General features: G+C 42.2%; 1 protein-coding gene across 5 annotated transcripts in view; it reads right to left on the bottom strand.

Moving 5' to 3' along the window:
- Rnf216 (ring finger protein 216) overlaps nucleotides 1-25,848 on the bottom strand; it is a 108,596-nt gene extending 82,748 nt beyond the window's left edge. Inside the window, exons 1-8 of one of the 5 annotated variants that reach the window (XM_052168921.1) lie at nucleotides 25,736-25,848; nucleotides 15,435-15,703; nucleotides 15,045-15,171; nucleotides 8,955-9,085; nucleotides 6,493-7,299; nucleotides 4,814-4,890; nucleotides 2,674-2,776; nucleotides 1,289-1,453 (exon numbers count right to left, since the gene is read on the bottom strand). In XM_052168921.1, coding sequence (XP_052024881.1) covers nucleotides 1,289-1,453; nucleotides 2,674-2,776; nucleotides 4,814-4,890; nucleotides 6,493-7,299; nucleotides 8,955-9,085; nucleotides 15,045-15,111 — 1,350 coding nt within the window. In that variant the 5' untranslated portion in view covers nucleotides 15,112-15,171; nucleotides 15,435-15,703; nucleotides 25,736-25,848. The remainder of the gene's footprint in view (nucleotides 1-1,288; nucleotides 1,454-2,673; nucleotides 2,777-4,813; nucleotides 4,891-6,492; nucleotides 7,300-8,954; nucleotides 9,086-15,044; nucleotides 15,172-15,434; nucleotides 15,704-25,735) is intronic. The other 4 variants (XM_052168922.1, XM_052168920.1, XM_052168923.1 and 1 more) reach the window with 4 other exon arrangements.
- Between the last annotated feature and the right edge of the window lie 231 nt (nucleotides 25,849-26,079).

The following is a 26,079-nucleotide window of genomic DNA, read 5'->3' as shown; positions in this document are numbered from 1 at the left end:
TAGCAGGAGAATCTGTTTGATGCTAGCCTGGTCTTACAAGCCAATTTCAGGTAAGCCAGAGCTACACAGTGAGACTTCCTTCACCAAAAGCAAGCAGCAGGGTGAGGTGGTGCATTCCTTTAATCCCATCATTTGGGAGGTAGAAGTAGAGGAGTGTCAAGACGAGACAAGTCCCTGGCTACACAGTGTCAACAAAGGAGGTATGGGTGTGGGGGTGAGGGTAGGGGTGGAGTGGGGATGGGTGGGGTAGGGAGTGGGGGGGCCTCTTATCACAATGAGAACTGAAAACAGGTTTCAAAATGATTGATTAAACATAAGCCTGAGCTCAAACCATGAAGGCAAATGCTACAAAGCAGATCAAAGAACTGAGCTACCTCAAGAGAGCAGAAGCAACCCCAACTTGCCATGTTAAAACTGCATGCAGGCATTTAAGCAATAGTTGGCTTTTCTAAAAGGCTTATTTTTATGTTATGTGTATAGGGGCTCTGCCTACATGCATATCTGTGCACTGTGTACATGCAATGCCCTCAGAAACCAGAAGAGGGTGGCAGATCTTCTGGAACTAGAATTATAGACATCAAGTATGTTAGGGCAAGAACTAACTAACTTACTGAAACTACAGGAGCCAGGTACCAGATCACAGCTTTACACTATCATCTAGTTTTTCTAATGGATGTACCAGAGATCCTTTCTATACTGCAAGAAACTGAAGCTCAGTGTATACCAGACATTTGTTTAAATCTCAGTATATTTAAATTCGGGGGAGGGGGAGAGTAATCACCCCTAAGTTTTATCAGACACAAGATCTATAATTTTAGAGAAAATGCAGGGGACAGAGGAACCAGCTAATAACACCTAGAGGTATGGAGGACAAAACCCAGGCTCTTGAAACCTATAGGATACATAGCTCTTTTTCTTCAACAAACTTCAAGAAAAACTAAAGCAAGAGACACTTAGAAACTATAGATAAAAGACTTACCAACCAAAGACCCTTATCCTGGAGGTTGGTATAATCAAACAAACTATGAAACAGGTAGACACAGGTCCCACTCTAGGCACCCTGCTTTTCACAGAACAAACACCATCCCATAGGGCCTTATAGAAACTTGAGATTTCCTGCTTCTAAGTAGCATTTCTTCTCACTCAGTGATTCCTACTCAGCAGCTTCTTCCCCTGACAAACAATGAAGCTTTTTGCCATCACAATCCACCCCAATCCCTGTAATCTATACCTCTCCTGTCTCTTCAAGAAAATCAAGGAATGACCCCCAAAGAAAGCCCACGGGCACCTTCCGGGTGATGGCATAGTGTCCCTTGAGCTCATGCAGGGCCCACTTGATGTCCTGGCTGCTGAGCATCTTGAAATCAGCCATCAAGAGGTCGGCAGCTTGGATGAAGCAGCGCTGGTCAAGTGGAGTCAATTTGGAATAGTCAAAAAAGTCTACTTTAGGCAACTGAAATGAGACAAAAAGCATAAAGTTAGGGGATGCACACGCACCCAAGAGGAGAAGGCTGGAGGCTGGCTAGGAGGCCTCATCCGTTAAGAACACTTGCTGTTCTTCCAGAGAAGCTGTGTGTGATTCCTACGACACACCTCAGGCAACTCATAGCTACCTGTAGCCCCAGGTTCAGGGACTCCAAGGCTATCTTCTAGTCCCCATGCACCTGCATGCACACCATGGTGTACACACCCAGTCCCCACCCCACAAAAAATAACAAATAAGCTGGGCAGTGATGATGCACATCATTAATCCCAGTACTCAGGAGACAGAGGCAAGTAGGCCTCTGAGTTCCAGCCCAGCCTGGTCTCCAGACCTAGTTCTAAGACAGCCAGGGCTACATAAAGAATCCCTGTCTTGAAAAAGAAAACCAAACCAACCAATCAACCAACCAAATCTTTAAAAAAGTATATTAAAAGAAAGACTCTTGTTTGGGCTCATAATTACTCTGTGGGGTAACCAGACTGAAACAAAAATGAAGAAAGGGTAAATATCTGTTAATTCTGGCACTAGAAAGCTGAGGCAGTGGTGGGGGCTGGAGAGAAGGTTCAGAGTTGAGTTCCCAGCAACCACATGGTGGTTTTTCAACCATCTATCATGAGATCTGGTGCCCTCTTCTGGCATATAGGCGTATATGTAGGCAAAACACTGTGTACATAATATAATAAATAAATCTTTTAAAAAAAGAATGGCTATTTGCATGCTGAAGTATTTGCCGGAAGTGCAGTAATGCTTTTCCAATTTAGGATGAAAGTATTCTAATAAATGGCAATTTAAGAGACAGAAGTACAATACAATAGCTGCAAGAAAACTTTAATAGTACTAGTAATAGGTATACCAACAATTCATGAAGTATTCAATTTTTATATAAATTCACAATTATAAAATATAAAGAAAAAGAAACTATTAGAACAACACAATAATCTTGGTTAATTCTTGTCCCTTAACTGGTTGTGTAGGATTAAAGGCACAAGAATTTGCTTAATTCTTTATGGGAATGGGAAGATTTAAAAAAGGAGCCTTAGGGGAGTCTGTGAATGTTATGAAATGCTATTTTCCCTCCCTGCCTGCCTTCAGAGCCCTGTGCTAGCAGCACTTTGTTGCTGTCAGGATGACAAGGAAGGCAGCAACAGAGCAGATCAGGTCCAAGTGGCAAAGCCACAAGGAATACTTGCCTTCACATCATCCTGGCTGGCAAGCAGGCTGCTGCTGGGGTGGATAATAATTCGATCTTCTCTCTTTGGATAATCTGGGTTTTCCAGAAGAAAATTACAAAGTCTACAAAACAAAAACAAAAACAAACCCATACACTGTTATACAGTACTTTGCAACTTCCATACTTGTGCACTGAATCATAAAACACTTAGGGGAAAAATGTCTCTAGAGACACAGGACAACTAAATTATCAAGGAATTAAGATGACCAGTGGTGGCATATTCCTGTAATCCCTATATTCAGGGGGTAGAAGCAGGAGAATCTAAAACTTGACACTGTTTTTCAACTTAGGGGAAAAACAAGAGTTAAGATGTCCTATCCATGAAAAACTAGCAAATAATAAAGACAACATTAGCGCTCTGGTTTCACCTGGCTAGATGTGGTGGTACACAAACATAACCCCAGCACTCAGGAGGCTTATGCCCTAAACCGGCTGAGGTTTCACAGTAAGACTTTAGCCTAAACAAAACCTGGAGCACACTGACAAATGCAAACTCCTCTGAACTTTACCTCCAAGGGGAAGACACTGAAAGGAGCATCACCTAAACGGCATGGAGTAAGAGTATAGAAGGAAAGTAACCATTCTTCAAGAAAACTATGAGTAAGTATCACACTCACAATCAAACACATTTGCTGTGAGGTTTCGTTGTTGAGCAAATGAAAGAACTCCAAAACACCAATGTCCTTTGTGTGCCCTGGTAAAGCAAGCTCCTGACCACTGAGTCAGCCTCAGCTTATTATACAACTCCAAGGCTGATCAGCAGGCCATGTTTCCTAGGACAGATTCTCTCTGTAACAAACCCATGAGGCTTTCTCTATTCACTGTTGAAATACTTTAAAGCTAAGATGAGATAGCACAAGCTAACCCATGCCAATGTATCAGTGTGAAGACTCAAGCAAAGTCAACTATCCAGGCTCTTCACCCAGTTACCAAGCCATATCAGAAGGCTGGACAGAAGATGGCATAGCGGTCAGTGGTGAGGTTGGCCTGGGTGGGGCTCGGTAGAAGAAAAGTGTCAGCTCAGAAGGAATTAGGATTTCCTCTGTGTTTTTCTCCTTTCCTTGCTATGGTGGATATGTAGAATCCCTTCCTATCCCATTTCCTTTCTTGTCCAATGTCAGTAGTATGTCCCCCAACAGTATGACAGATGTGGCCAGAGAAAAAGAGAGACAAGGAGTCCCTTTCTAGGATCCTCTTCTCACCAGGTGCCAGTAAGAGGACCTACATACAAGGGGAATCATGTTGGGGACAATGAGGAGCTGGATATAGTGGCATACATTATTAATCCCAGTACTCAGGAGGCAGAGGCAGCTGAGTTCCAGGTTAGCCAGGGCTACACAGAAAGCCCTTGCCTCAAAAAACCAATCAAAAACCAAGATCATTAAAGAGGCATGAAAACTAGCTGCACATATCTTTTCAAAGTCTACTTCAGGGCCTTTCTTTTTCCTAGTGTGTTCAGTCATAAAAGAACAAATGTTGTATGATTTCATAGTAACCAAATTCCCTGAGACTAAAAGAACGGTAAGCTTTGAGGCTGGGACAGAGGATGAGGAAGTTAGGTACTCAACGGATAGAGTCTCAGTTTGAGGCATTGATAGGATTTCTGGAAATCTAGTTGAGAGAGCTATACAGCAATGAGAAATGTGTTAATGTCATTCAACTGTATGTTCCAAAATGGCCAAAATGTGGTCTGGATAGGGACGGCCCCTATGGAGTCATGTGTTTGAACTCTTGGCCTACAGGGAGTACCTCTATTGGAGATGTGGCCTCGTTGAAGGAAGCCTGTCACTGTGTGGGTGGGCTTTGAGGTCTCCTAAGCTCAAACTATGCCTAGTAATAGTCTCTCCTTGCTGACTGAGGATCAAGATGTAGAATTCTCAGCTCCTCCAGTACCATGTCTGCCTCCTGCCATGATGATGATGGACTACATCTCTGAAACTGTATGCCAGCCCTAATTAAATGTTTACCTTTATAAGAGTTGCTGTGGTCATGGTGTCTTTTTATGGCAATGAAATCCTAATAAAAACAAAGAAAGAGATAGAAAGACAGACAGACACACACACACACAGACGAGGGGGGTGTCATGGTAGGATACTTACACATTCAAATCATAGTAATTTTTCAAATGAATTATCTCTTCAACATATCCATTTGCTACGTCTGGAAATCTTGCTTCCTAGAAAAAAGTAAGTATTATTTATATTTTGTTCCTTAGAATAGTTTTAGAAGGCAATTTATAATTAAATGGCAGAAATTTATAATCAAATGATCTAGGAGATCCTAGATTGCACAGAGAAAAAGTTGTCTTAAAAAAACAGCAGCAGGGGCTGGAGAGATGGCTCAGCGGTTAAGAGTACTGACTACTCTTCCAAAGGTTCTGAGTTCAATTCCCAGCAACCACATGATGGCTCACAACCATCTATAACACATCTTCTGGTATGTCTGAAGACAGCTACAATGTATTCATATAAATAAATCTTTAAACAAAAAAAATAAAACCAGCAGCAGCCAGGGGTGGTGGCAGCGCACGCCTTTAATCCCAGCACTAGGGAGGCAGAGTTCCAGGACAGCCAGGGCTACACAGAGAAAACCTGTCTCAAAAAACAAAAAACAAAAAAACTACTCCCCCCCCCCCCCAAAAAAAACAGCAGCAACAACAACCACCATTAAAAATAGGTAAATGCCTAAAGACCTGAGAATGGCTGTAAAGCAGTTTCTGTGCCTGGCTTAAAAGTCAGCTCCAAGAACTTTAATCTCAGCACTAGAGAGACAAAGGCAAATAAATGGATCTCTGAATCTGAGGCTAGCCTGGTCTATAGAGTGTGTTCTAGGACAGCCTGGACTGCACAGAGAGAAAGTTGTCTTAAAAAAACAGCAGCAATAACAAAAACAACAACCATTAAAAAATAGATAGAGGGGCTGGCTGGAGAGGAGGTTTAAGTTAAGAGCACTGGCTGCTCTTCCAGGGGATCCAGGTTCAATTCTCAGCACCCACATGGCAGCTGATAACTATAACTCTAGTTCCAGGGGATCTGACACCTTCACACAGACATACATGCAGGGAAAACACCAAGGTACATAACATAAAAAGAATTATCTATTAGTTCCTAGTTCCCAGGTCAGAGGGCACGGATGAGGCCTACAAAGACCTTTAGAGGTCATCTATCATATCATTAAATAACCTGCACGCTCCATCATTCCAACAAATACTGAGTATACAGGCCAGAGATGAGAAAGGTACAATCCCCATGCCTGCCTTCATGTTCACACCTCAGAGAGTCAAATAAAAAGACCTGGCAAATTAGAATTAAGAGACTCAGGGAAGGCAAGCGACTGGGTGACCTCAAAAACAAAGGCCTGCTCTGTTCTCTGCTGCAGGTATCCTACAGAATCATAGCTATTAAGATGACTGATGGACAGGAGACAGAATGTTACTTCATTCAGTTGTCAGAGATTTATAATACCCACAGGAGCTACTGGCTGCTGTATTAGATGGCCCAGAGCTAGGAATCCAATAAACAGGAACATAGGGCCTTTGATAAACAGGAGTTTACTAGAATGCCAGCATCAGGCACCATGTGGTACCATTAGCACCAAGAGCCCTTCCTGGAGGGAGTGTGGGCTGCAGGTTGTATAACTATCTGAATTCCTTTCTTTTACCCTAGATATATACTTCTTAGGAAAATAGAGTTTACACACAGCATCTGTTTACTGCAATGACAGAAAACAAAGGTATAGTATCAGTAGTATGGTATTTAGTAAAAAGAAATAAACTTACTGTTTCTTTCACTAATAGTGGAATGAGGTCTTGATCTACTTCAGCAGCTTCTTGTTCCCACATGTTTGCCAAATTGGCCTCCTGAGGTCCTGGCATGGGGAAGGCTGGCCCAGGGTCTTCATCAATTGCTAACTGCTGGTCTTCAAGCTCTCCCAAAGGATGGGCTGGTTGTGGGGAAGCAGGGCCTGGAATCCCCTCCTGCTGGGGTTCTGGCCGTGGAAAAGCTGGCTCTGGGAAATCATGTCGGAAAAACATTGGGCCCATTTCTGATTCAGAATGTCGCTCTTGGGGCACAACCTGGTTTGTTCTTTCCTGAGGCTGTGGATTCAGAGCCTGGAAGTAAGGATGGTCAATCCAGTACTCTTCTCCAATTAGCTGGTCATCTACTGAGGCAGCTGGCTCTCCAGGATTTGATAAGAGATCTGTCTCTGAGTCTTCAGATGATTGGTTCTGAACTTCTAAAGGCTCACTTTCTGGGAAGAGAAGACCATTTTCTCCCAATAGAATGACTTTCTGCTCCAATCTGGGGTTGACAATATTGTCTGTTGTCTGCTTATTGCTTGGTCCAGGGTTGGCTTCTTCTTTTTTGCCACTCTCAAGGTCCAGAAATGCACCATATTCATCCTCAGAATCATCCTGTGCCCCAGAATCAAACAATGAGTTGTTACAAAAGGAAAAATAGCTGTGGATATCTGCTTCAAAGTCTGCTCTAGATTTTCTAGGCCTTTCTTCTCCCAATCTGTTCAGATCTTGCCATTGGGCAGCTGGTTTGATGAGATTGGGCCGGGATGTCTGAGGTTTATGTGTCTAAGAAAAAAATGAAATTTTAATAATAAAAATTCAATGTCCTTCCTGTATCTATGCCTGCCTCTGGACTTATAGTGAAAGGATAGAAAGAAATAAAACCAGAAGCAGCATCCTAAGGAAAAATCCTAGGTGGTGTCGCACGCCTGTAATCCCAGCACTCTGGGAGGCAGAGGTAGGCGGATTTCTGAGTTCAAGGCCAGCCTGGTCTACAGAGTGAGTTCCAGGACAGCCAGGGATACACAGAGAAACCCTGTCCCGGAAAAAACAAATCCAAAAAACCAAAAACCAAAACCAAAAAATAAAGGCAGTGGTGGTGGCGCATGCCTTTAATTCTAGCACTCAGGAGGCAGAGGCAGGCAGATCTGAGTTCAAGGCCAGCCTGGTCTACAGAGAGAGTTCCAGGACAGCCAAGGCTGCACAGAGAAACCCTGTCTCGAAAAACAAACAAAAAACAAAAACAAAAACAAAAAATTAAAAAAAAAAAAAAACACCCGTAGGATGGGTCTTATGTTATACTCCTGGCTGGCCTTGACTCAGAGATATACCTGCCTCTGTTTTCTAGGTCCTGGGATTAAAGGAGTGCAGCATCATAAATACCATTCACATTTGCTTTAGTATTGAAAATTGATTATATCCAAAGTAGAGGCTAGAAAGACAGCTTACCAGTTAGTTCAAGTGTTTGACACAGAAGCACAGGACTGATTTAATACCCAGCACACAGTAATGCTGAGCGGGACAGTCCATGTGGGACTCCAATGTTGAGGAGGCAGAGACATACAGATTGCAACCTCCTAAGATTTCCACATGTGTACATAAGTGAATGGAGCCTCACACTGGTCCACACACTTGTAACATACAAACACACACACATATAGACAAGAATATAGAGAAAATTAGAAACCAGTGAGAATGTAAAATTGTATAGCTGCTGGCAGGATGTAACAGTTTCTAAGGGATGCATCAACTCTACATCTTGGCATATACAAATAGAAATGAAATAGTCACACACAAACCTTTATATAAATGTTTACAGCACAACTACTAATGATAGTCAAAAAAAGTACAATTCAAAAGACCATTATTGGTTGTATACATAAACAAGATAGCTGAAAATTTCTCAATTAACCTGAATCATTTATGTGATTTAAAAGCATGCACAATATGCTTGAAATCATTAAGTTATAATAATGAGGTGTAATAAAAACATGCATCTGGGTGTAATCCTAGCATGTGGGAGGCAGAGGCAAGCAGATCTCTGTGAGTTAAAGCTTAGCTTGCCAGCACTCTGGGAGGCAGAGGCAGGTGGATTTCTGAGTTCGAGGCCAGCCTGGTCTACAGAGCGAGTTCCAGAACAGCCAGGGCTATTCAGAGAAATCCTGTCTTAAAAAATCAAAAAAGAAAAAGAAAAAAAGAAAAAAAAAAAGGAAAAAAAAAAGAATAGCATAAGTGGGGGTTGAGACACTTGACAACTATGAAGGAATTAAGTTCTATGTTATACTAAGGCACATTATATATAATACAGTTTAATTGCAAAGAAGAAGTGAAAGTAGTAACGTGTTAACAGACAGAGAAAGGGAACAGAACATTTAGGGATAAGACAGAAGAGGCAGGTGGGAACAGGCTGTTATCATTATGGGCAGTTTGAAAACACTCACTTCTGTCAGGATAACATCATCATCCAGGTCGTCTTCCTGTTGCTCAGTAGCCGGGGTAACCAGCATTGGAATCCCTTCCTCATCAGAAGAGTCAGATATGGTGATGGGCCCCTCTCTGACAGCCATCCATTCTACAGGGAGGTAGAAAACATGGTCACTGTGGGGTCGGCTGGAGCTTATTCAGTTGGCCAAGTCTCAACAGTTAACTTTCCACCTCATGTGAACACAGACTCAAGCAGTAAGAACTGTTTCCATGTTGATTTTGCCAACATTGAGAGATGCCAGGCAAAATGCTCAAGATAGATGTACCAAACCAAACTGTTTTTCTTATGTTAGGTGGGAGAAATCTGAAGTTGTCTGTTTGTTTTTCTTTTATGAGAGGGTCTTATGCTATAGCCATGGCTGAGTGGCCGGTTTGGTACCATGAAGACCAGACTAGACTCAAACCTGGCAATCCTCCACATCAGCCTCAGCCTTTTAAGTACTAGAAATACAGGTATTTAGTTCATAAGAATCTTTTTAGCTGGGTATATGCTGAGATTCTAGCACTGGGAAGATCAGGAGTTCAAGGCCATCTTCTAGGCATAGAAAGATACAGAAGCCAACCTGGGGGAGTGAGACTTTGCCTCAAAAAACACAAAACAAAACCAATTCTCCTGAATAAGCTATGTCCTCAGGCCAACTGCAAATTTTTTTCTATATATGAAATTATTTTATTATGACACTGTCATAGAACTGCCAATTTCTTTAGCGAACCGCCATGTTTACTCCTTGTAGAAGAAATGAGACTGGTTTGTTAATTTAAACAACTACATCAAAAAAATCATCACTCAATATTAGTAATATATTACTATTAAGAATATAATATAATAACACTTACATGACTAATAAGGAACTTAAGATTTAAAAATCAGCTTACTTTACACAGAAACTATTTAAGCAAACATTTCCATTTGAATCAAACAATTACTTAGAATCTACCGAGCAATCATCTGGCATCTGTGACACTGGGCAATTTAACTTACCTGCTCTCATTTTTTTAAAGAAACCATGCAGCATTTTTTTAGACTTATTTTATTATGTATACAGCATTCTGATTGCATGTATGCCTACAGGCCAGAAAAAGTACCAGATCCATTATGATTGTGAGCCACCATATAGTTGTTGGGAATTGAACTCAGGACCCTTAGAAGAGCAGCCAATGCTCTTAACCACCGAACCATCTCTCCAGTTCCACTGAAAAGGAGCCTGCTCTCCTTTTCAATGTAACTGTAGTGGGAACTTAGGGGTTCTTTGGAAAGTCAGTTGGATGGTGTTTTTGTTGGGGCAAACATTTGAAGGAACATTTACTTAAAGTGGACACAGATGTGAAGGGCTAAGGCAGATTTGTGAAGGAACATTTTGCTGAAGCAGACACAGGAAAGAGGATATTCTGCTAAAGTAAGCATGTGCTGTGAAAGGACATATGATGAAGGATTATTTGCTATCAATCTACCTTACACTGCGTGGCTGAGCTGCATTTGTTGGGATGCCACAGAGAGAAATACTCCAAAATACTTCTGGTGGTGTACTGCAGTTTCTTGCCCCTTCTGTGAGCTCATGGATGCATTTACCGAGGCAAAAGCTATGCTGAGGCAAGGCACGTGAAGAACACAAGATGTGTGGAGGGTACAAATAGGACTCTAGAGAGAGATGCAGACAGAGCTTGGCTGCTGGTACAGCTACCTACGTAACGCTGTGGGTCTCACATCTTCGCTGATCTTCACCTCCCTGAGAGAGGCACAGCCAAGAACTTCTCCTAGTATACCTGTTGGTCCCTCCTGCTGACTCAAGCTGAAGCTGAGGCCTGGCTGTCTTTGCTAGGTCCTGTCACTGCTGTTGCTAACCCGACTCTACCAAACGGGACTGCTGGCGTATCAGTGAGGTGTTTGCAAGTGGATCAAGCTGTCGCTGCCTGCTAACCTGTGAACTGAACTGCCAATTTCAAGACAACACAGACAGGAGTTGCTCCAAAGAACCTTTCTAAACAGGTCCACCCCCATCCTTTCTTGCCAGTACCTTTGCTGGATGGTGGGCTGCAAGAAAGATGAAAGCATTTAAGAACTATCACTAAAAATAAGGTTTGAAGTCGGGCGGTAGTTTCGGACACCTGTAATCCCAGAACTCTGGGAGGCAGAGGCAGGCGGATTTCTGAGTTCAAGGCCAGCCTGGTCTACAGAGTGAGTTCCAGGACAGCCAGGGCTATATAGAGAAACCCTGTCTCGAGGAAAAAAAAAAAAAAAAAAAAAAAAGGTTTGAAAAATTAAAGTTACAGGTAGTTAAAACCAAAGATCCAGTGATCCAGTTCTAAAAGTGAAGAGGGCTAACAGTAGTTGTTGCTCTTGCTACTCTGGGCATGTGTGGATTCATCTTTCCCCACTGCGTGTGGATCTTGTCTGTTATCTTCCTTTTTTTTTGTTTTTTTGTTTTTTTTTGCTTTTTTGCGACAGAGTTTCTCTGTGGTAGCCCTGCTGTCCTGGAACTCTGTAGACCAGGCTGGCCTTGAACTCAGAAATGTGCCTGCCTCTGCCTCCCAAGTACTGGGTTTAAAGGTGTGCATCATCACCGCCTAGCTGTTATCTTTTTTCTTAAAAGAAAAAGTGGGAATTTTTTGTTTTTGTTTTAATTTGACTGTGGAGTTCCACAAGCACTGTATGTGAAGGCCGAGGGTGAACTATCTGGTGTCATCCTCAATTATTCTTAACATTTATTTTCTGCAGACAATCACTCATTAAACCTGGAGCTCTCTGATTCAGCCACACTGACTAGTCAGTGAGATTTTGGGATCCCTCACTGTCTCTGAATCCCTAGTTCTAGGATTATAGATACACATGCCTTTTTAACAAATGAATACATCTTTGTAGTACATGTTAGCACAGGAGTTTGTGTGTGACACTAGGACACATGTATCATGACACAGGACAACATCAGATGGTATTAGTGCCTACTTCCACCTTGTCTGAGATCTCTTGTTCATTGCTGTGTATACCAGATTAGCTATACAGCAGGCTTCTAGACATTCTCCTGTCATCAGACCCATCATGTTGTAGAACCACAAGGATTATAGACTTGCACTACGTGGATTCTGGGAGACTGAGGGGAGAAACCAAACTCAGGTCCTGCTCAGCAGGCAATTCTACTCACTGAGCCATCTTCCAGGGTTGCAGAGCTTTCAGTGCTAGACAAGAACACTGTCACTGAGATAGATCCTTAGCCCTAACTTTGTTTTTATATTTGTTTTTCCTTTTAGACAGGTCTTACACTGTAGTTCCCACTATATGGAGCTCAGGTAGCCTAAGCAGGCAAACACTACAAACCAAGGACTTAGTTCCATGAATAGTCACAAAATGACCATGGAATTGTGACCACATCAGGAAACATTTCTAGACCAGTAGCAGCCTTCTTGTGCATCTTGCCATTATTGCTCTCTATCCTCCTCAAAGGAAGAACCTTCTAACTAACTCTACAGAGTAGTTTTGGTTGGTTCAGATTCCTGAGTCTCACTTTCTTGTAAATCACATGATAGGGATACATGCACACTGCTGTGATGACAGTTCTCTTTGCTGCATGTGAATCTGCTCTGTGAACATATCATACAGAATTCATTCTTCCTTGGATGGACTTCTGAGTTGGTGCTAATATGAGCTATTTTGATCCTGCTGTTATGTACATGCTTTGAGGTGCTCATTCCAGTTGGGAACATTCTAGGAATGGAAATGCGGAGTGGGGGGCGGGGGAAGGTTAATCTTACACTGCATCGCTGAGTTGATGAGACAGGGACACATGGCCTGCTATTTGGACCTTAACATCTGCTGATCCCTGACTTGTATTCCTCTTTCCCCAGCTTTGATATACAACACATGTACATTTTTATGCCTTATGTTTTCTCTAAAGCACAGACTTCCTTTAGGTGAGTCTGAAGTCTTTTGTTATGTTTTGTGAGACATGGTTTCTCTGTATATCTGTATCCTTGACGGTCCTGGAACTCACTCTGTAGACCACACTGGTCTTGAACTCAGAGATCTGCCAGCCTCTGGAATTAAATATGTATGCCACCACTGCCCAGCCTGAAGTTTACTCTTATCTTTTACATCTACAAGTATTTTTAATAAGAACTTGGGTTGGAGAGATGGCTCAGTGATTAAGAGCAATGGCAACTCTTCCAGTGGTCCTGAGTTCAATTCCCAGCACTCACAGGCTCATAACTGTCTATAATAGGATTTAATGCTCTCTTCTGTTGTGCAGTCATACATGCAGACAAAACACCTAAACAAACAAACACATACACACATACATACATACATAAAACTTAAAACAACTTTGTAACTGATTTATGTCTTAATTCCAATATGCTGGGGAAAAAAAAGTGTCCTATGGTTCTATGTATAGGAAACTGAGCAGTAACATAAGTAACTAGTGGCCTCCTGAGGTCAAAATGGAGTAAGGCATGGCAATGAATCTCTTAGGGTGGCAGAAATAGTCTGGTTGCATGTTCATTTTTCAGAACTCTTTTGATTTGTTTTGTTCTTTGGATTTTGGTTTTTTCGAGACACGGTTTCTCTGTATAGCCCTGGCTATCCTAGAACTAAGTCTGTAGACCAGGCTGGCCTTGAACTCAGAAATCCACCTGCCTCTGCTTCCCAGAGTGCTGGGATTACAAGCATGCGCCACCATCGTCCGGCTTTCAGAACTCTTAAAAAAACAAACAAACAAACAAACAAACAAACAACCTTAAGAGATTGGCACAGTAAATACTGCTAATGCAGCTGACATAAACCAACTAACTCTACATATCTGACAAACATCCTCACAATGGGTATAATGTGTTTATATTTATTGAACAAAAACTACATTTCCAAAGTGAATAATTTTCGAAAAGGAAGTGGCTCCATCTATCGATCTATCTATCTAGTTTTTTTGAGACAGGGTCTTACTATATAGCTCTGGCTGCTCTAGAACTCTCTATGTGGCCTTAAACCTAACTATCTCTGCCTCTTGAGTGCTGGGATTAAAGCATGTGCCACACATCTGGCCCAGTAGTTTTGAAAGGAAATTCTGTCCAATTATATTTAAGGTCCAATTAAAAAAATTCTAACATTAATTCAATATGCATATACAAAAGTCAGAAATGAGCGTGTGTATGTACAAATTACAGGTAAGACTGCTAGCTTTCTGAATCACAACAAGCTGTGACTATGATCACTACCGAATTGTAATACAGTATTAACAAAATTGTAAACTCCTTTTTTCTTTTGTACCCTTTGTACAGTTTACATGGTTCTGTTTCCCCTAAATTTACTCACTTAATAAAGTTTTACACTTTGAACATACTGAAGGCAACTATATGACTTATTTTATACTAGGAAAAAATCATTTTCATGACTATAAAATATCAAGAGAAAAAACAAAACTAACTCAGCCTCTTCATGAAATCTGTACTCACAAGAAGGGAATATATTAAGGATTCTCTTTATTGACCAATTTTTTTTTATTTTTTTATTTTTTTCTTTCAGACCAAGTATAAATAAACATACATTCAGATTTGACAGAAAATTTCACATACATTTAGGAAATGTTATGGAAATGCAGGAACTCTCCTGCTCTCTGCAAATGAATGAACTTGTCCAAATTTTAAGGACTATTAAACAACTATGTTCTAATATTCTCAATAAGGCTACACCAGAATCTTATAGCAAAAAAGAACAGAAATGAAGTATTTTAAGAGCAAAAGTGCCTTGCACTGCCAATGGTATTTTCGATTTGACCCACCCCAGGTGTTCCTGTGCAATCGCCATTCCCTCACACACTTGCAGAAGTGAATCCCTACAGTATGAATCTACTGATGATGGCTGGGTCATTAAACTTCATTTATGCTACATGTATCATCATTTAACATAATTCTAGTTTGACACTGTATGCCTAATGGTCTTAGGTCTAAGAGTAGAGTCGCTCTATATAATAAATGATACAAAACACATTCATTTCAAAGAAGAGACTGTCACCACACTAAAGAAAAAGTACTGGGTAAAGGGAGAAAGGACAGCAACTTACCCTCTCCCTGGTGGCAGTGAAAGTTGTTCAAGTGAATGACCTCCTCTTTGTTGTTTCCCTCTGCCATTTTCAAATTCAGATACAAACATATGTGACTGCTAGTATCCAAACATGGTGATCATCTGTTCTGCAGGGTATGAAATGGAAGAGAAGACAGCATTAACAATGACAGCACAAGCCAGGCAGTGGTATACACATCTTTAGTCCTAGCACTTGGAAGGCAGAGACAGGCAGATCTCTTAAGGCCAGCTTGGGCTACATACCAAGTTCTAGGACAACCAGGGATACACAAAAAAAAAAAAAAAAAAAATCCTGTCTTCAAGCACCAAAAACCAACCAACCAACCAACCAACCAACCAACCAACAAAAACACATAAAGGAAGTACAGACCTAATACCTTACGAACTGGGTGGCTGAGGCGGGATGACCATTGAGTGTGGGGTAGAGCTCTTGTTTAGTACGGATAAGAGTCTAGGCTTGGGGGCTGGAGAGATGGCTCAGTGGTTGAGAGCAGTGGTTGCTTGCTCTTCCTGAGGTCCTGAGTTCAATTCCCAGCAACCACATGGTGGCTCACAACCATCTGTAATGGAATATGATGCCTTCTTCTGATGTGTCTGAAGACAGCTTCAGTCGACTCATATAAATGAAATAAATAAAATCTTAAAAAAAAAAAAAAAGAGTCTAGGCTCATTCTTCAGTACCAAAAAATAAAAATAGTGAAAATAAGTTTTGCATTATAGTACTTTCTTTCATTTTTTTTTAAGTGGTGGTGGTGATGGTGGTGGCGGCTTGAGACAGTCCAGGCTATCCTGGAACTTTATAGACCAGTCTGGGATTAAGGGTATGCACCACCACATCTCGCATGCTACAGTTGTTTCACAAAGTGATTTAAATTTATTAGGTGTTTTAATAAAATCTAACGGTGTCATAACAAACTTTGAATTTTAAAATTATTTATTGACAAACTGAAGTGTTAGGGAATTCAAGGCCTTGCATGTGCTAGACAAGCAGTATCTCTATCACTGAACTATACCCCCATTACATACAGAAATATACACCTCTTTTTTGGCTTTAAAAAAAAATTTTTTTTTGAGGCAGAGTCTCACTGTGTAACCCTGGCTGGCCTTCAACTCAAGAGATTCTCCTCCCTCTGCCTCCTAAATGCTGGGATTAAAGTTATGTAGGTTTTTTTGTTTCTTTTTTCTTTTTGAGACAGGGCCTCACTCAGAACCCAGTGTAGACCTTGAACTCATAGTAATCCTTCAACCTCACTTCTGAAACACGGAGATTACAGGTCTGACTAGCTAGAGAGACTAATTTGTTTTTTTGTTTTGTTTTTTGTTTTTTTTTGTTTTTTTTGTTTTTTTTTGAGACAGGGTTTCTCTGTATAGCCCTGGTTGTCCTGGAACTCACTCTGTAGACCAGGCTAACCTTGAACTCAGAAATCCACCTGCTTCTGCGTCCCAAGTGCTGGGATTAAAGGCGTGTGCCAACCACTGCCCGGGAGAGACTAATTTTTAACAACAGAAAATCAAAAGCTGCTTTGGGGAAGGAAAGAACATGAAGCAACTTTTAGGGCATTCCAGAGCTTGAAGAGGTAGTCTGTTCCATGTACCAAAGACACATCCGCAGAGATCCATTGAGCTGGCAAAGGGTCCAACTATACCTTCAATTATCTGCTCATGTCACTGTATATAGATTATATTCAGAAAAAAAAATGTTAAGGAGGTTAGTCATAAAAGACAAACATTTTACCACAGAAGTGCCAGAGAATTCAAGAGGTAGAAAAGAATGATGTAAAGCCGTGGTTCTCAAGCCATGGGTCCCAATACCCTTTGGAGTTCAGAGGAACAAACCCCTTTACAGGGGTTGTTTAGGATTACTGGAAAACAGATATTTGCATTACAGTTCACAAAAGTAGCAAAATTACAGTTATGAAGTAGCAACAGAAACAATTTTATGCTTGGGGGTCACAACAACGTGAGGAAACCATTAAAGGGTTGCAGCATTAGAAAAGTTGAGAACCACTGATGTAAAGGGATATTTTAAAAGATAATGGCAGATTTTTTTTTCTGAGTTGTCACAAATTGATATTTACTTCATTATTTGTTGTTTTGCAGAGACAGATGTAATTTTAACATAACTGCAAGGACACAAACAGGCAGTTCATCCTCTAGCTGAGTATACCCAGGGAATATTCTGTCAGGCATATTATACACTTTATAACCTCAAGGATCGGGGTTCAGCCTCTGGACTTGGAGTGAGACAGTCAGGAAGAGCAGCAATTTAGCAGACTGCATGGCATACTATGGTACACATTAAAACTGGTGGAGCTCTGGACTGGAACAGGACAAGCTCACAGATGAGTTATTACTAGAGGATGCAGAGTATGGAAGAACAAAGCTAGAGTTAGAGGGAACAGCACAATGGCTTCTTTTCAAGGTTCCTATCTGCAATGTCTGTGTTAGCACTTCAGCCTCACTCTGTCCTCACCCAGGAGGAAATAGTCACAGGCAGCTTGTACCTTAGAGACAGTATGTGTGCTCTGAGATTCAGATCTATAGCTGTCTGATTGTGAAACACACTTTCCTCTGTATAGGAAATCACTGGAGGTGACATCTGCTCTGACTCAGAGAATGATATGACGATGTCCAGAGTAAATAGAGTGCCTTCACAGTAAAGTAAAAGAACAGAGAGTATGGTTGGGAGAGAAGGAAAGAGGAAGAGAAAAATAAACAAAACACCTATTCTCCTCAAATTTCCCACCATTTCTGGATGGAAGAACGAATACAAAAGATGCTGATAACATGGCTGTACCACAAAGAGCCACCTGCACTAATTATCATCACTTCTCTATGGTATCTTGCTTGTTTGTAGCCAAAGAAGTCAAAGGACTTTTTAAAACTGCTGTTGCTGTTGCTTCTTAGCTCCAGAAGACAGTCATCTAAACTGCTTGGCTATGGGCTCCAAATTTTCAGGTTTTTGGGTTTTATTTTTATTTATTTTTTAATATTTGTTCATGATTCTGTAGACATCTTCAACGGCTCTTTTAATAATCTGCTGAATTCTTTTAGGCTTTTCTTCAGCAGAGTGAACCTGGAAACTGACAAGAGTACTCATAGTGCCCCAGATGCCCTTGGCTAGGAGCTGCTAGCAACAATGCAACAAGGAGCAGCAGAGCTGTTGGCGTCTGGACCACCTCTACCTCTGGCAGGCAGGACTCATATGAAGAAATGATATTTTAAGGCTAATAAATAGCCAGGCAGTGGTGGCACACACCTGCAATCCCAGCACTCTGGGAGGCAGAGCCAGGCAGATTTCTGAGTTCAAGGCCAGCCTGGTCTATAGAGTGAGTTCCAGGACAGCCAGGGCTATACAGAGAAACCCTGTCTTGAAAAAAAAAACCAAATCCAGAAAAAAAAAAAAAAGGGCTAATAACTATTTATCAAGACTGGAAAATTTTAGGTATAGAGGGTCAAGTTCAATAATAGATAAATTCTAAGGAAAAGAATATGGAAGGGGAAACCAAGAAATGTCTAAGATGGGCTGGAGAGATGGCTCAGCAGTTATAAGCACTAACTTCCTAAGTTCAATTTCCAGCAACCACTTGGTGGCTCACAATCATTTGTAATGGGATCTTCTGGTGTGTCTGAAGACAGTGACAGTGTACTCACATACATGAAATAAATAAAATATTTTTTAAAAAAAGGAGTTAAATGTTTAAGATATACATTTTTAAGTGGATAAGATTAAACAATATTATCCAAGGATACTGTCTTGAGTGACAAGACCTATATACTCTTGGAAGTGATTAAGAGAGACTAAGGTTTTAGGAGGAGGGCACCAGTTATAACCTACATAGACTACTAGACAGGCAGGACCTTGGATGAATAGTTCCTGGGGTAAAGTCTATTTCCAACCCAGGTGGTAGCTTGAAGTTCACTATTATAATTAAGCTATGCATTTGCTTTGTGTGGTTTCTATATAGATGTTTCAAAAAAACAATTTCTGATTTCAAAAACTGCAGTTTCAACACCAGAGTACTTGTACTTGGGGGCTGTCTCTAGCAAGTCACTCTCTTCTCTCTGGGTTTTCTCTTTATACTCCTAAAGTCATACTGCCAGATTTCAGACCACTAAATGGAATGTTCCTGAGTTCCAGAATACTGTCCATAAATATGCCTGTGGTGTTGCATCACAATTCTGTCAGTTTAATTAGTTAGCACAGGTCTCAATAAGAGCCCAGGCTGACCTTGATCCTGCTTTCCTTCCACCCCAGTCCCATCCCCACCCAAGGCTGGTATTATACTAGTACAGTTTCTCTCCCAACTAAGACTTTCAAATGTAAGATTTAATCTTTTATTCTCCAGTGAGAAGTGGGCAAAAGCAGGAACTGCCGGGCCTCTGTCCTGGTTCTTGATGCCTTTTGATCCAGCACTAATTGCTCAGATTATTCATTCGTTGCATATCCATACTTGGTAATCAGAATATTCTGTGTATCCTGATAATAAATCAGGACATTAAAGGTTTATGTCACTGTTTTATGTCCACATTATTTTCTGATTTTTTTATGCTAAACTGATATTTTCACTAACTATTTAAAAAATGTGTCACACTTATTTACACATGTATGAAAGTCAGAAGATAACCTGCAGGAGTCAGTTTTCTCCTTCTCTTAGTCCCAGGAATTAAACTTAGGTCAGCACACACCTTTACTCATGGAGTCATCTCACTGGCCACGATATTACTTTTAAAAACATTTAAGAACTCAGGAAAGGGGCTGAAGAGATGGCTCAGTGGTTAAGAGCACTGACTATTCTTCCAGAGATCCTGAGTTCAAATCCCAGCAACCACATGGTGGCTCCCAACCATCTGTAATGAGATCTGATGCACTCTTCTGGTGTGTCTGAAGTACAGCTACAGTATACTTAGATTATAAATAAATAAATAAATAAATAATCTTTAAAAAAAAAAGAACTTAGGAAATATTTAGTGTGGGTTTGCTACATAACAAAGACATTATAATTCATGAGGAATATATACTAAGAACAGTGGAAACAGGTCAGCTAAAAAAGTCTTTACCATGTAAGCACAAGAGCCCAGTGATCCCCAGTGTTGACACAAAAAGCTATGTATGGTGGCCCAGACTTGTAATTCCAGTAGATCTGTGGGGCTCACTAACTATACTGGGAGGGCAAGGTAGCCAAGTTCTTGGTAGTGAGAGAACAAGCTGGACAGCTCCTAAGGAAGAAGTTCATTTTTGGTCTCTACATGGGCACACATACACAGTCAGAGAGACAAAGACAGGTTATTATTCCGAATACACATGGACGGACAGGGACAGTTTAGCAAGGTCAACCACCTTTGAGTCCTGTGCCATAGTCTAGCTTAGCTTTAAGAGTATAGGAGCCTTTATCTTCAGATCTGGGAGCTGAAATCTAAGAAGCCTGCATGGTCAGTTGAAGTCACATGGAACCCCCCCTGCACTACAGACAGTAAAACCCAAACTTTCCAGCAGTCTCTAACCTCTGACAAGGCATGTGAATGAATAAACTATCTTAGCAGTTGTTGATCATCCCACCATCTTGGTTGACAATGTGTGCCAGGTGAGCCCTCTTCAATCTCCAGATACGACTGTAAAAAAGCTGGAGGTGGTGGTGCTTCCCTATAATTCTAGCATTCCAGATGTAGAAGCAGGAGGATCACAGCAACTTCAGCCTGATCTACATATCAAGACCCAAATTCAAAACTCCTGTAAACAGATTAAACTGTCATATTAAGCCTTTTGGGGGGTAGTCTGAACTGGAATTCAAGTTATATTTTCTAGCCAATGGGAAACAGAACAACTATGGCTTTGCATTAGGAAAATCAGCTTTGCTGCAATGGGGGAAAGTAGGGGCATTTTGTGCCAGGAAATCCAGCAAACAAGAGCCAGGCAAGCCTGAACTAGAGACAATGGTATTATAAGAGGTTGGGGAGGGGGCACAAGGTAGTGAATACAGAATTGGTGGGATTTTGAATTGGTTGTCAGGGCAAGAGAAAGAAAGGAGTCTAAGTTGACCTAGATGCTGAGACCAGGCTGCAGCAAAAAGGTTAAGCCCTTAAGAACAAACAAGATGATGAGTTTAAAATATAAAAAAATACAGTAAATTAATTTTAATATAGACAAAATGAAATAATGTATAATACATACCTGTTTACAAATATTAGTGTATAAATGATGAGTTTAAGCAGTTTAAACAAAATCTAGAAATCCTACTATCAATGTTTTTCTACACTAGGATTCACACCAAAAATTAAATTCAGTCAGGATAGTTAGCTAAATATTTTTAAAAGTTTTATTTATTTTTAATTTATGCATATAAATGTTTGTCTGCAGATATGTATGCACATTACGTGTACCTAGTGCCTACGACACCCAAAGGAGGCATTGAAAATCCTGGAACTGGAGTTACAGATGTTTATGGGCCCCACATGGTGCTGAGAACCCAAATCCAGATCAGCTCCTAAGGAGTCGCTGCTGCTCTTTAATAGCTGAGCTGCTCTTTCCAGCTCCAAAGTTAGCTTGTAAGACTTTAACATAAATGAAGCCCTGAGTTCAATTGCAAGTACCACAGAAACCTGGTTGGTGGTACAGGTCTTTGATTCCAGCACTTAGAGGAGGCAGAATGAACAGTACACTGTTCACGGTCATCCTAAGTTACATTGAGAGTCTGAGGCCAGCCTGCACTACAAGAAACTATTTTAGAAAAAAATTAACATAAAATGCTAAAATTTTTCTTAGTGGTTACAAAATAGATTCTGAAATGGGAGCAGGTAAGTATACACACCTTTGATTTGTTTTTGATGGTGGGGCACAATGCTAGAATTGAAGCCAGCGCCTAGCAGGTGCTGTGTCATACTCCTGAATTATAGTCCTAATTCTCAAAGATCTTACAAATCAATTGACTAGGAGTTTATCACACTTTGTTCTTTTAGCTCAAGTTCTGTCTTCTAGACTCCATACTTTGACCTCTTCATACAGCACTTAGGGATATTTTTGTTTTTGTTTTGTTTTCCAGATAAGGTCTCACTAAGTAGCCTGGCTGACCTGCAACTCACTATGTAGACCACACTGGGCTCTGCTGGGATTAAAGGCATGTACCATCATGTCTGGCTGTTTTTTAAATTACATATGTCACTATGACAGTCCCCAAGTCCTTACCATAGTACAAAAAACACAGCTCATCAGTTTTTGGTGACCCAAGTAGTGTCACCTGATAATTCTTCCCCACTCTCTAGCAATGAGCTGGTCCTTGATCAGAACAAACTTTCTTTCACTCATCTCAGGCTGAATTCTCTTAGTGAGACTGCTTCTCTTTGGCCAAATTACCTCTGTTCACCCCTCAATCCTCCACTTCCTCAGAAAAAAGTCACTTTCCTGACTGTCCCTTAAGTGCCCGTGCTCCATGTTCATTCACAAAACATCCCTCAGTCCCTCAAATACCACATGATTACTTCAACTCAACTATCTAGGAAACTATACTTAATATCTGCTGGAACTTAAGTTCCAAATGCACAACTCCATGCTTCACTCAGAGCTTCCAAAGCCTGGGGACAAAGCACAAAGAAGCTGATCTAAAAGACATTGTGAAGGTACAGCAGGATAATTAGAGGCAAGAATTGTGTAAGTATAACTGTCCTCTGAGAGGCTCCACCCAGCAGCTGACAGAAACAGATTAGAGTCCCACAGACAAACATTAGACAGTGAGAGCTGGAGGAAGGATTGAGGAACCTGGAGGGGTTAGGAACTCCATAAGAAGGCCAACAGAGAGTAAACAAACTGGGATCCTAGGGGACTCACAGAAACTGAACCAACAATCAAAGAGCATACAAGGGCTGGACCTAATCCCCACCCTGGATGTAGCAGGTGGAGTCAGGGCTTACCCCGACTGTGGCATTGATGTGGATACTGCTCCCCTAACTGGGCTGTCTTGTCTGGCCTCAGTGAGAGAGGATGGATCTAGTCCTGCAATGACCTGAGGTGCTAGGGTAGGTTGGTTCCTTGGGAGAAACCTCCCCCTTCTCAGGGGTGAAGGGGAGAGGGGAGTGAGGCTAGTGGCTGTGTGAGGGGGACTAAGAGGAGAGGAGAGCTGAGATTGAGATGTAAAGGGAATAAATAAATCAATGGGGAAAATAAAATCTAGCCACTGGATAGCTCCCACCCATTATCATGAATGGCCCTGGTTAAATTCAGTGGATTATAAAAGAAAACAAAATTCAAGACTGTGGGAATGGGAACTTTGTGTGTGTGTGTGTGTATGTGTGTGTGTGGGGGTTAATGGGATAAGAGTCATTAATACTTTATACATGAAATTGTCAAAGAATAAATTTAATTTAAAAAATTTTTAAAATTGTGTAACTGAGTTCTAGAACCAGCTCTGAACCTTTGTATCAAGCTATTTTTTAGTACCTCTTCCCCTTCCCCCACAACAAAAGCTTTTCGAGAACCTATGTTATTGACAGGACTAAGAGTTATATCTAGCACTTAGCACCAAGTTTAGTGCAGCTAAGGTGGGTGAATTAGCTTGGCCAAACCTCACTGGCAGCCTGAGGTGCACGTCTGGAACCCATATGGCAGAAGAAAACTTACTTCCAACAGTTGTCTCTGACCTTTTAAGTGTACTTAAGTGTCCATGTACATACTAAATGTTTCTTTAATGATTTATTTTTACTTATATGTATTGGTGTTTTGCTTGCATCTGTGTCTGTGTAAGGGTATAGGATCCCTGGAGCTGGAGTTACTCAGACAGTTGTGAGCTGCCATGTGGATGTTGGGAGTTGAACCTAAGTCCTCTGGAAGAATAGCCCAGGAAGCAGAGGCGGAAGTATCTCTGTGAGTTTGAAACCAGCCTGGTCTACAAAGGGAGTCCAGGACAGCCAAGGTTCTGTTACAGAGAGAGAAACTCTGTCTCAAAGGGGGCAGGGGAGGGGGGAGGACAGACAGACAGACTAGATAGTTTTGTGCAGATGAAGTGATGACAAAATGAGAATTCATATGTCTGGAAGGCTCAAGAACATAGCACAGCTGAGAGTACAGTAAACCTAGAAAGCATTACCTCACACTGTAGTTAGTAAACACTCAGCAGATTCCATAAACTTTCATTCTTCCTGTGCCACAACATTATTAAATTTCTACTCAAGAGGTTTTTTTTTTTTTTTTTTTTTTTTTTTTTTTTTTTTTACTAGCTGCTCTTGTCCTTTTGAGATAAAAGTCTCAAGTTGCCAATTCAACAAGGCTCAAGGGTGTCCAAAAAACGCGGCTCAAGAGAGAGCCTCAGCCTTTTCCTCAAGTTTCCCACCCTTCGCTACCCTCTAGACAGTTTATTTGGATACAAACAGAATGCAAAGCTTAATTCTGATAAGCTAACTAACCTAAGGTCATAAAAATACTATCCCTCCCACCCTCCAAACAAGGGCAGGACAAGCCCTTTCTCTGCATATGCAAAAATAACAAGCAAGGCTAGCTTTCATAAGGTGGGGGTAAAATTTGAACCTGATACAGATGTTTCAGCCATACAGGCTCCTATACATAATCTTTCACCCTCGCTCTGGGCGAAAACCCAATAAATCTATTAGTCTCACCCAAACAACCAAACCAAACAAATATCCAGCAAGGGGACTGGGGAGAGCAGCTGTTGAGTAGGAGAAAAATGTCAAACAAGGTGACACATGCCTTTAATCTTTACAACCAGGAAGCAGAGGCAAGCAGACATCTGCGGTCCAGGCCAGCAAGGGCTACAGTTAGATTCTATCTTAAAATAACAATAACAACATAATGGCGGGACGTAGTGGCCTACAACAGGGCAGAGGCTTGCAAATTCCTGAGTCCCTTGGGACACAGCCTCGTCTACTTTTCAGGTTTCAGGCTAGCCTCAGCTATGCAGAAAAATTATTAAAAAGAAGAAAAAAAGAAGAAGGGAAAGAAAGGAATCCAAGACAAACCCCAGCAGAGATGGCTTCCAGGACACTTAATACAATGGAAGAGACGATCCCAGGTCATTGCACTCTTTGGAGTGGCGGAGTCTGGGATCACCGAGGAGCCCCACAAGGGGTCGCCTCGTCCAGTCGAGCGTGGGTCTTGCGGCTCACCCAGGGTGCCACGCGCCACAGGAGCGCTCTCTCCCACCGCGCACCGGGACTCCCGACTGCAGGAGTTTCCGAGTCCCCTTGGCTCGGGAGCTCGGACTGGGAATGACAGGCGTCAACTCGGACTCCAAGGGGCCCGAACTGGCCGGGGCTGGAGTTCAAAGTCAACAGTCGGCCGCCTCTTCCGCTTCTCCAGGCCGCGGTGGGGAGCGCGGCCACCAGAGCGAGCCGCCAGCGAACCGTCTCTCAGCGGCTCGACGCCCCCCGCGCAGCAGGCCGGCCCGAGAAACTTCCTTAAGTGGCGGGAGGGGAGCCGGCAGGCCAGTGGTCGTCTGCGTCGCTCCCCTCCCGACACCCCCTGCGCGGCGCCCCGGACCCCCAGGGCTCGCGAACGCGTCCACCTCAGCCCCCGCCCCCACCCCAGTGGCGCCCCGGCGGGAGGCCACTCTCCTCGCTCGACCCGCAGCCCCGGGAGACCGCGCGCGCGCCCACCACGGACTCGCCACGCAGCCAGCCCAGCCTCGCGAGCGCGGCTCCACGCCCGGGAGTTCAATCTCAAGTCACCTGAAGCAGCCGCTTGAAAAGCTTCCCCGCAGCCGCCGCAGCTGCTACCGCCGCCGCCGCCACCGAGGCCGCTACTGCGTTCCTTCCGGCCTCGCCACCGCGTCTACCTCGCGCCTGCGCGCAGCGCCCCCTCCCGACTAATGACAGGAAGAACCATAGAGGGACGCGGGCGGCCGGGGAGGAGGGACCTGGAGAGGGAGACCATAGAGATGGGTGCCTAGCCAGCCTCCATCTAGGCTCCACAATTGCAGAGCCTTGACTCCTCCTTGCTGCGGGAAGACAAAAGAACAGCTGAACCCCAGGGTCACTGTATCTTCGCCAGGCCAGCTAGCCATGAAACCGTT

Source organism: Apodemus sylvaticus, chromosome 22 (assembly GCF_947179515.1).
Source record: "Apodemus sylvaticus chromosome 22, mApoSyl1.1, whole genome shotgun sequence".
Classification (NCBI taxonomy): Eukaryota; Metazoa; Chordata; class Mammalia; order Rodentia; family Muridae; genus Apodemus; species Apodemus sylvaticus.
This window is presented reverse-complemented; position numbering and strand designations above follow the sequence as displayed.